Here is an 11140-nt window from a genome sequence, read left to right on the forward strand (position 1 = left end):
GCAGCATTCCTCCACCGATGGGCAGAACCCCATGGCCCAATGTCGCACCTCAGGGGCAGCATCGGTATCAACAGAGAACTCTTCCTGATCAGCTAGGAGGATATAACTACTTGTTCCCCCGGGGAAGATGAAATGAGTCTGAAGAGGGAGCACGAAATGCATTGGCAAGTGATGCCTGGAGGAAAAGCTTGAACCAGCCTGCCTTATGCCCTCCAGGGACAGGGAGTCCGTCCAGATGTGCGTAGGATGATTGCAATGGATGGTATGCCTTGAAGGGTCTTTGTTTGGGGGCGGGTGGCGGCCGTGGTGTATATGCGTATATCGCCGGGATAGACAAGCTGGGCTTGTCCAGATACGCTACGCTCGGCGCGACAACTTTTTTTCTTTCCTTTTGGGGCATTTGGGCAATGGCACTGACGACCTTTTTTTTTTTTTTTTGGAAGCAGCTGCATGACACTGACCAGTGACCACGGCAGATTGACAGCGTTGCTGTTTCTAATGTCTGTACTCCTAGGCAGTCAAAACCTCTTTTTGTGGTGGAGCTGTCTGAAAATAGTTTCTGGTTAGTTTGCTCCCTATTTTGCATGAAAGTATGGCGTAATTTTCTTCGAACGCAACATTGGTCATACAAGATCACGCCAGAGACATTTGTTTCTAACTGCAGCAGCTTATATTTGAGTTCACGCCAGAGACATTTGTTTCTAACTGCAGCAGCTTATATTTGAGTTCATCAGTAGACCGCAAAAGAAAAAAGGAATTTGAGTTGAAGAATATCCATTGCCTCTGAAAACACCTATAGCTTCGAGATGTGAATTGTTGTTCCGTGGCTTTTTTTTTTTGCATCAACAAGTACAAATGACAATAAATTCCCGTCTAGCAGCTATCACAATACTGGCTGAATTCACGGATGTTCGTAATCAGATACTACTTTTCAGAAAAAGAAATCAAATATGAGTCGAGTTTAACCGCATTTTATCATTGTACTCCCTCCGTCTCCAAAATAAATGCAACTATAAGACTAGACATGTAAACTAATGTGAAATTACCAAAATACCCTTGTCTTTTACGAGAATAATCTAAATAATATATTGTCTTTCTTATAAGAAGTCTTCGGAAACTCTTATCTTCTGTAGTAGTTGGGTCAAAGTAGTACTTTTTTGTGGGATAAATTTTAAACTCTAGATTTGTAATTATTTTGGAATAGAGGGAGTGCATTTTTATAAAGAGATTTGTGGTTTTTGTGTCCTACATGTTCCTTCCCCGCGAAGACAAGGGCCCCAGCGGTAGGCCAGCGCGGGTGTCAGAGCGAACTGCGAAGTCAAAAGCCGGCCTCCACCACCATGTGGGCCCCGTTCGATGAGTCCGGGTCTCCGGGAAAGGTTCGAACCTTTTTCGTCGCATTTCGCTACGTGCACGCCGTTTCAAACCACTTACCACAAGCGCGCATGGCGGTGGGAGCGGCCTCGCCGGCGGTAGGGCACGGCTAGGCCGGAGACGGGGGCGAGGCAGCGGCGCAGCGCCAGAGGAAGGGGTGCCGCGAATCGGGGTAGAGGCGAGGGGAAGGGGAAGGGAAAGGCGGTGCTAGTGGCGGGGGGCCGCCGGCAGTCGCCGTCGAAGCCTCGAAGGGGATGGGGCGGAGGAGGAAGAGGACGGGGAAGACGAGAAGAAGGCGGAAGCGGCTGGGGCAATACTCCTCCGCGCAGAGCATACTGCTCGTCGGCGACGGCAACTTCTCCTTTTCGCTGGCGCTGGCCACCGCGTTCGGCTCCGGCGGCAACCTCGTCGCCACGTCGCTCGACACCTACGGTTTGCCTCCTTTGATCGCTTCCGCTTTCTCTCGTGCCTCCTGAAGTTGCCGCCGTGCGCGTTAGCGGAAATCGGGTGGTGCCATTTTTTGTTTTTGGCCCTTCGCGCAGTGGATACGGAAATACTAGACAGAAACCCACCTGCTAACTCGACGATCCGTATGTGGTGTTTTGTGAAGATGGATTTATGGGTTTTGCTCCGTTGAAAATTGAGATCAAGTCTACCTTGTTATGGGTGCCTTTTACGTTATGTTGATGGAGGTGCTGTTGCAATTGCAAATGATACTGAAGGAGCTAGGTGGCGGTGCTGTTTGCTATATACATTCAATTTTGTAGGATGCTCTTGATCTTGTTGGCTTGTTGCAGTGTATTATTGGTTCTTGGAAATAGACTTCTTGCTATTTGGCAAGATTCTACAGTTCTACTGAAGTTAACTGTAAAGAATTAAGAAATGAGTCTTATTCGTGTCATGTATTGTTTCATATTGCTAGAGACTAGAGATGTGCTGAAGCAACACATACGTTGAGGAAGCACTCTTGCTATATTCCTTTTTTGAATGCCTTTTGCATACTTTGATCAATTTGTCGAGTACAATGTGTGTTTATGAAACACAGTGTCGTGCAGTTTAAAAGGTCTAGTTTAGATCGCTTCATTTTATCTTTTGACTTGTAGATCTCTTCGTCTTCTCAACTGTTTGAAGCAACCTGCCTGCTGTTTGCACATTGTTATTGCACCTTTAGCGAAATGTATCAGCAAAAGAAAATGAACCCGCAAGAGCAATAATGTTTTGCCAAGAACGAACACACGCACGCAAGCACGCATCACTACTACAAAACAGGCATTTGTTCCTGGCCATTTGTCCCGGCAGCCTTTGGGCCCGGAACAATAGGTGGCTTTTGTCCCGGATCCAACGGCTAGCCGGGCCAGCGGAGGGGACGGGGGCCTTTTGTCCCGGTTGGTGGTTCCAACCACCAACCGGGACAAAAGGCCCGCGTAGCCTTTTGTCCCGGTTGGAACCACCAACCGGGACAAAAGGCTCCCATTTTGTCCCGGTTGGTGTCTCCAACCGGGACAAAAGACCTTGCGCCCCTTATCCCCTTCCCTCTCCCCCCGCCCGAGCCATTCACTCACTTGTTTTTTTGCTGTTATTGGCTCGGGATAGAGGAGTTCTTGCTCATTTCTTCACCACATTTGTGAAGATCTTTGATTCCCCGTCCATCCATCTGCTCTAAAGGTTTGGGGCTTGTTTTTCTCTTCTTCCTTGGCTTGTATAGCTCATTTCATACTTTAGAAATAGAGAAAATGTATAGCTAGCTCATTTCTTGGACATTTAGCTAGCTAGATTGCATATGTAGGTGTAATTTTCTTTTAGATTTAGATGAGTATATGGATAGTAGAAATTTTTAGAATGAGTGTAGATACTTCATGTGATGTACTTGTATATATGACCATATTGTGGATAGTTGATTTTTTTATTCGTGAATGAATTAATGAAATGAGTATATTATAGAATTTTTTGTATTATGAATGGATTATTTTGACACTCTAGTGATGTATTTAATCAGGCTCACATTGAAACCATCTAGAAGCTAAAAAAATCTTTATTTCGAAACAAGTATACGTCGTTAATCTCCATCCAACGGTGATGGCACTACCTTTTAGGGATACACGATGCACTATAAGGACGTCGCAAATCGGTTGGTCGCATCACCAGCACTTCCGATTGATAAGAAGACAACATTTGACGCAGTCAGCATGCCTGTTGTTGTACTGAGAGCATATCAACGAGCATGCTGCCTGTGCCAAGTGCTGTGCCTATTAATCGTAAATGTTGGTGCTGCGACTAGCCGATTGGTGACATCCTTGTACCGCACCGTGTCCCCCCGAAAGGCAGTGTCATCACCGCAGGGTTGAGGTTACTGACATATACATTTTCAGAAATAAAGGTTTATTTTTCTTCTAGAGGGTTTCTGGATATTGAAAAGAGTGTACTCCTGGAACTGAAGGGTGTCAAAGTAATTAGAAGTTATAGAGATTTCTTTCAATTAATTAGAGATTTCTTGAGGATTAATGATACATTTCGTCTTTTTTATATAATTTCATTGTTATTTGCAAGAGTTATTAATCTGATCATTGTAATTGTAATAGTAAATAATTTTTGCTTTGTAATGGTAAGAATTTATAATTTTGTTACATTTAGTTTAATTTAGGTTTGATATATTTTATTTATTCGATACGTGTAAAGAATTCAAATCGATTTATTTAAAATGCAGATGGACCGGCAATGGATGTACAATGCTGACCGACGTTCGAAAGAATTCATTGATGACCTGCATTATTTTTTGTCTGTGGCTGAGGCAAACAAGCAGAATGGTTTTATGTGCTGCCCGTGTGTTCATTGCAACAATAACAAGGATTACTCATCTTCAAGAATCCTACACAGCCACATTTTCGCAAATGGTTTCATGAAAAAGTATGTTTGTTGGACGAAGCACGGAGAACAGGGGGTTACCATGGAAGACAATGAAGAAGAAGATTTTGACGACCACTTTCCCGGGAATGCTGGAATCGGTGCATTCGATGACGATATTCCCATGGAAGAGCCCGAAGTAGATGTAGCAGAAAATGATCCCAGCGACGATCTGGGGCAAGCATTGCACAATGTGCAGGCAGACTGTGAGAGTGAAACGGAGAGGTTGAAGTTCCAGAAGTTGTTAGAGGACCACCATAAGTTGTTGTACCCAGATTGTCAAAATGGATTTAAGAAACTTGGCACCACCTTGGAGTTGCTGCAATGGAAGGCGACAAATGGTGTATCCGACAAGGGATTTGGTGAATTACTCAAACTTGTTAAAAAAATGCTTCCTAAGGACAATGAATTGCCTGCCACAACGTATGAAGCCAAACAACTTGTTTGCCCTTTGGGACTGAAAGTGCAAAAGATACATGCATGCCCCAACGACTGCATCCTCTACCGAGGCGAGTACGAGAATTTGGATGCATGTCCCGTATGCAGTGCATTGCGTTACAAGATTAGAAAAGATGATCCTGGAGATGTCGAGGGGGAGCCTCCCCGGAAGAGAGTTCCTGCGAAGGTCATGTGGTATTTGCCTATAATACCACGTTTGAAGCGTCTGTTTAGAAATAAAGATAATGCTAAGTTGATGCGATGGCACAAAGAGGAACGCAAGAAAGACTCGATGTTGAGACACCCCGCTGATGGGTCGCAGTGGAGAAAAATAGATAGAACGTACCCTAAATTTGATTTGGATGCGAGAAACATAAGGTTCGGTTTGAGTACGGATGGCATGAATCCTTTTGGTGAGATGAGCAGTGGTCATAGCACTTGGCCTGTGACTCTTTGTCTGTACAATCTTCCACCATGGCTCTGCATGAAACGAAAGTTCATCATGATGCCAGTGCTTATCCCGGGTCCAAAGCAGCCCGGAAATGACATTGATGTGTACCTAAGACCATTGGTCGAAGAACTCTTATTGCTCTGGGGCGATGAAGGTGTACGGATGTGGGATGAATACAAACAGGAAAACTTCAACCTACGAGCATTGCTGTGATAAATCCGATAGATTTGAAATTTTTTAAGGGAATGTGCGAAGCAAATAAGAGAAAATTCATTCCGAGAGACCCCCCTTCAGACTACGAACGCACAATTATCAAAACTACTGAGAAAAAGAAGAGACAATCAAAGTCGTCGTCGTCCGACGTTCCACAGCTCGGAGCCCAAAAGAAACAATCAATAGAGCCTCTCGTAGTGGGACAGACGACGCAAGAACAAGACTTTGTTACATTTTTGAAAGAATCAAACCTGACGGCCGCTCAGATTGCAGGGAGAGAAGATATTCCAAAGGCCGATGTGGTCGTCAAATGGACGTTTGAGATCGGCAAAACTCTTGTACCCCCCGAAGTAGTGTCTGTGCTTCCAACACAAATGTATAAGCTGCACCAGCACTACATGCGTGCGATGGCCGATTGCATCTTCATGCAGGGCGCAAAGATTAAAGATGACGATTTCTTACGGGGGGAGGCCATTCTATGGATAAACTGGGAAGAAATTTACCAACTATTCCATCAGGAGGCCCTCGACATCTCTATGGTCGCCTTGTGGGTTCTGTAAGTATTTTACTCTCCTTACATATTGTTTTGCATGATCTCAACATACTGATCTCTTGATTTATTCGGTATCATGTAGAATGGAGATACATACTTGCAGAATAAAGGGATACTCTCACCTCGGCTTCATCGACCCAATTACTTGTAATTGGAGGCTTCTACGCGACAATACCGATGAGATATTCCAAATGTTGTTCAAGTACATAAGCGTTTATCACAACAAGCAAATGATATTGTTTCCTTACAACTTTGCGTGAGTGATTCCTTCCGTCTAACTCTTTCTATTCTGTAATCGAATTGTTTAAACCTTAACTACCAAGAACTGCCTCCGTATAATCTTGCAGTGAACACTGGGTCCTAATTGTCATAATTCCCGAGAAGAGCCTACTCGTGGTTATGGACTCATTGAGGAGACCTCCAGAACAATACGAAAATCTTCTTAACATGATGAAAAAGTAATTCTACCACTACTCCGTCGGTGACCGATAATTTGAATCACTTTGTTACTTGACTATAATTGTTCTAATCATGCACAGGGTTTGGAAAGAATTCGCTAAAAATCATCCAGGCAAATTTGACAAGGAATTGAAGATCAAGACAGATTTTCCGGTACGCACTTGGATGATTCATTGCACGATTCATTAGTTTTATTATATATTCATGTAAATACCTGATAATTTCTTCTCTCTTAAAGTGTATGAGGCAGAAACCAGGCACTGTATTGTGCGCATACTATGTATGCGAGAACATCCATGGTCTGGTAGGTCCTCCAAAGGGCTGGACAGATTGGGAGGAGGAAGTAAGTAAAAAATTTGTTAATATTTGAACTCGTATTTTAATTAGTCGAAATTAATTATCCCCTTTTTCCATAGGTCGGGGAGATGCGCGATAAACTCATACCGGAGGAAAAGATTATGGCGATTCAAGAACAATTCTCCGGATTTATTGTTGAGCAAGTCCTCGATCCAAAAGGCGAATTCTACTACGATGGAATATCTAATATTGACAATCACAGCAAATATGACAATATACGCGTATATATATATAATTAAGAACGAATATAACTATGTAAATATATATGTGTGTCTATGTATTAAATTTCTATTTATGAGTATGTATGTATTAAATTTCCAAAAGGCGAATTCTACTATGTAATTAAGAACGAATATACCTATGCAAATATGATGGAGTATGTATGTATTATATATATAAGCACTCCAATAATATATATGTGTATATATATATTTATATAATATTGGTCCTAGACATTTTCATATGTAAAGGAATTCACATGTATAGATATGTGTATACATATATATATAAGTGAATTAATTTATATATGAAAACTATCTAGGAAAAATATTATATAAGTAACTATATATATGTATATATTAGTGGAGATCATACACACTGAATTCCAATACATAAGTTTAATTGAAATGCAAAAGTATAATTGAAATAGAAAAAAAATTGAGAAAAGAAAAACATGAAAAAAAAGAGACATTTTGTCCCGGTTGGTAACACCAACCGGGACAAAAGGGTGCGCCAGTCACGTGGGCGCTGGCTGCACCTTTCGTTCCGGTTGGTGTTACCAACCGGGACAAAAGGGTGCGCCAGCCACGTGGGCGCTGGCTGCACCTTTTGTCCCGGTTGGTGTTACCAACCGGGACAAAAGGTCCTCTTCTGTCCCGGTTGCCAGACCCGGGACAAAAGGGCACCCCTTTTTGTCCCGGACTGGCGTTCCCGGTTGGGAAACCGGGACAACAGCGGTTTCCCAACCGGGATAAATCAACGTTTTTGTAGTAGTGAATGCACCTACCCATCAGCACCTACATCAGGCAACCGAATAAAGTTGCACGTTTTTCTCGATGTAGTCAGCACCTTCTTTCATTTCCTCAGGAAATCTAAGTATCCTTTCCATTTGATTTCATTTAGCATTGAGCTGACTTACTTAGGTCATTGTGAGTTATAATAATCTATTTTCCTCTGCATTTCGCAATCCATTTCTACAGAGGCTCTGACGAAGAAGTACTCCAGAGCGGAGTCTAATATAATGGATTTGAAAAGATTGGGGGCCACTGTTTTGCATGGCATTGACGTGGAAACAATGAAGTTTCACACTGACCTGAAAAATAGACGATTTGATCGTATTGTCTATAACTTCCCTCATGCTGGCTTCAAAGGAAAAGAGTATGAGGTGCACATGATCAAGTATGTGTTTTATTTATACAGTTACTTGTTGTTTTATTTATACAGTTACCCCTTTTTTAAATCTTGGTCTTCGTGTGGATTGGTTGATCCCTTAAGTTTGGATTTGATTTAGTATTCCTAAAACTATATCTTAGTATGAGTGTATGACGAGTCAATGTTCCTTTGTTTAGTACCTCGATGGTAAAAACTGGCATCACTGGATAGTCAATAAAATTGTTTCATTTCCAATGCCATCTTAGCCACCTCCTATCACTTGCTAAGAAACTTATTTCTTAAATGAACTTTAAGTCCATATGCTTATGATAAGAATATCAAACATCTTACATACTGCAGATATTTTATTTCTCCTCCATGGTCCATAAGCAAGAGAACATGTTTGCTTTAAATTTTATGATACAGCCAAGAAAGAGGTCATATGCACCGACCTCTATTGCAGGAAGATTAAGATGAGGACAGAATTTTGTTAGTTGCATTAACTTTTGTGCATGTATCTTCTTTTTTGCAGTAATAGTAGTTTTTGTTACTTCCTTAATTATGTACACTATACAAAATTGTTCCTGCACCTTGTGAGTAGAAGTTTCTATACATATGATTATATGAAATATCTGTCTGACGAGAACTGACGAGAAGGTTTCTTTTGTTTTTCGCGACCGTGCCTAAGCACGTATTTCATTAAGAGGAGGAAAAGAAATTACAGCAGGTTCAAAGGAACTCGCGATGGCGAGCTCCTTTAACCAAGTCACAGTCCAAGCGATTAAGCTATTACATGCAACAAATTTTGCGACCTTAAGCTAAGAGCATCCGGGAAAAACTTCTGAAGATGCCTAAAACCTGCATAAGCCCAAGCCTTGCCTTCCTCAATTATCCTCAGTACCAAATTAGAAGCTAGCATGTTAGAATTTTGGAAGATGCGATTGTTCCTTTCTTTCCAAAGTAGCCAGACAACTAACACGAGCAGAGTGTTGAAAGCTTTTCTGTCGTCTCCATGCACTTGCTTCCTTGACCACGACCACCAATCAGTAAACTCCAAGTGAGTTGACAACCCAACGGCCAACCTAAGCCAGTTCCATCTGCGAAGTAAATTGGACCAAACCTCCCGGGCATAAACGCAGCCAACAAGAATGTGCGAGATGGTTTCAGAGAGCTGGAAACAGGCACCGCAAGAGTCATCGTCCTGCAAGTTATGACGCTTCCACCTTGCATTTGTCCAACAACGATCGTGTAGCACAAGCCAAACAAAAAACTTGCAACGACCAGGCGCTTTTATTTTCCTGAGCAGCTTGGCTCCAGGTATTGGATGCTGGCCAATGAAGAAAGCTGCTTCTAGAAAATACCGGAACTTACTCAATATTTAGGTCTCCATTTTGCAGCCTTGTGTTTCTTAAATCCTCATTAACCATATTCTTTGACCTTTTAGCTTGCACAAGAAGTTGGTGAAGGGATATTTCCGCAATGCACAGTTCCTGCTTCGGCCTTTTGGTGAAATCCATGTTAGTCACAAGACAGGAGACCCGTACGACAAATGGGGTCTTGAGCGCATCGCTGCTAAGTTTTCTCTTATTCTGGTTGAGAAAGTTGGTTTCCAAAAAGCAGACTATCCCGGTTATAACCAAAAGAAAGGAGACGGTCCAAAGTGTGACAAACCTTTCCCACTAGGTACCTGTTTCACATTCAAGTTCAGAATTGGAGATTTGGAGAAGTGGAAGAAACAGAATGGAAAAGGGCTCAGCATGCCAGGGCCATCACTTAATGCTTTAGGTGCTCCAGTTGGTATTCCTCCACTGCTGGGCGGAATCACAAGCACCACTCTCCTCACTCCTCAGGGGCATCCATGGTATGAACAGAGAATCATTGCCGAACCGCTAGGAGGAACAACTGACTACTTTTCCCGGGAATACCAAGGGAGCCTGCAGAGGGAATATGAGATGTTGAGGCAGGTGATGTCTGGAGGAACCAGCTTGAGCTACTCTGTCTTCTTGGGAAATCGCTTCTGGGAGTCTGTTCAGATGCAGGAGCACCAGCGCTGGATGATCGCATACAGTTGTCAGTGAAGGACCTTCATCGAAGGATCATCATTGGGATTTTGGAGATCTATGTGTATCTGTGAAGCGGATTGTTCTAGTAGAGGAACTTGACATCCCCAGATATGCTATGTTAGATATGACCACAAGTGTTTTGTGTATAGGTAGGGCCATTTTGTGTGGCGACCACTGGCCACGACGGCAAAGCAGCGAAAGGAACGCTGGTTCCAGTGTCTGTGTGAAGATGTAACCCTGGGCAGCTAAGTCTGTTTTTGCTGTGGGGATTGCCTTTAGGGACGCAGATAAACTGTAGCAACCTCACTTTAGGGAGTTAATCTGCTTAAGCTTCTGTGTACACTCGTTCTATGGACTATGGGGTAATGATATCTACTTGCAACCATCCTATCTTTGATTAAATAAAATCTGTGCACGTCTGTTCGATCCATTCGATTTATATCAACCATATATTCATATTTCTTTTTTTGGACAAATATATTCATATTTTCTGGAATTCTAGTTCTTGGCGACTGGCGAGAACTGTGAAGCCACGAAACCAAGAATTCAAGCCTAGAGTCTTAGAAAGAGGACCAAATACAGTCACAAAAAAAAGAGAGAGGACCAAATACTTCTTTCTTTCTCAGCTAGGCAAATAGCTCGACTAGTCAAATTTTAGCTACTCAACATCAAAATAGCTCTCCAACAGATTATTATCCAACTCATCAAGTTTCTCTCCAAAATATTATTATCCAACTCATTAAGCTATCCAGATCTTCAAATTAGTCCACTCTAGCCAAATTTGACTAGGCCAAATATGGGCACCATATGCAGAGGGAGAGATGAATGTAGCTATTGGAGTTTGAAGTGTGAGAAATAGAAAGTCTGTTGAAGTGAGATGTTTAATATGGAGTAGAATCTTTATGTAGAGATAAATAGAAAGTCGAAAATGAAGAATCTCTTGAAGATGCTTAGACGCGC

The 11140-nt window shown here is 42.4% G+C and overlaps 1 protein-coding gene across 1 annotated transcript; it reads left to right on the forward strand.

The window, feature by feature from the left end:
* The first annotated feature begins 1628 nt into the window (after positions 1 to 1628).
* LOC120662724 (heavy metal-associated isoprenylated plant protein 41-like) lies at positions 1629 to 10533 on the forward strand. Its single transcript, XM_039941811.1, has 3 exons — positions 1629 to 1806; positions 7946 to 8144; positions 9562 to 10533. Exons 1-3 carry the CDS (start codon positions 1629 to 1631, stop codon positions 10193 to 10195), a joined length of 1011 nt encoding a protein of 336 aa, XP_039797745.1. The 3' UTR covers positions 10196 to 10533.
* Positions 10534 to 11140: the final 607 nt, after the last annotated feature.

Source organism: Panicum virgatum, chromosome 2N (assembly GCF_016808335.1).
Source record: "Panicum virgatum strain AP13 chromosome 2N, P.virgatum_v5, whole genome shotgun sequence".
Lineage (NCBI taxonomy): Eukaryota > Viridiplantae > Streptophyta > Magnoliopsida > Poales > Poaceae > Panicum > Panicum virgatum.

Bases quoted from the DNA above. Each gene is read 5' to 3' on its own strand.
- LOC120662724 (XM_039941811.1), top strand. From the start codon at position 1,629: ATGGGGCGGAGGAGGAAGAGGACGGGGAAGACGAGAAGAAGGCGGAAG. The intron at 1,807-7,945 runs GTTTGCCTCCTT...CCATTTCTACAG, and splicing joins CACGTCGCTCGACACCTACG to AGGCTCTGACGAAGAAGTAC. The intron at 8,145-9,561 runs GTATGTGTTTTA...TTGACCTTTTAG, and splicing joins TATGAGGTGCACATGATCAA to CTTGCACAAGAAGTTGGTGA.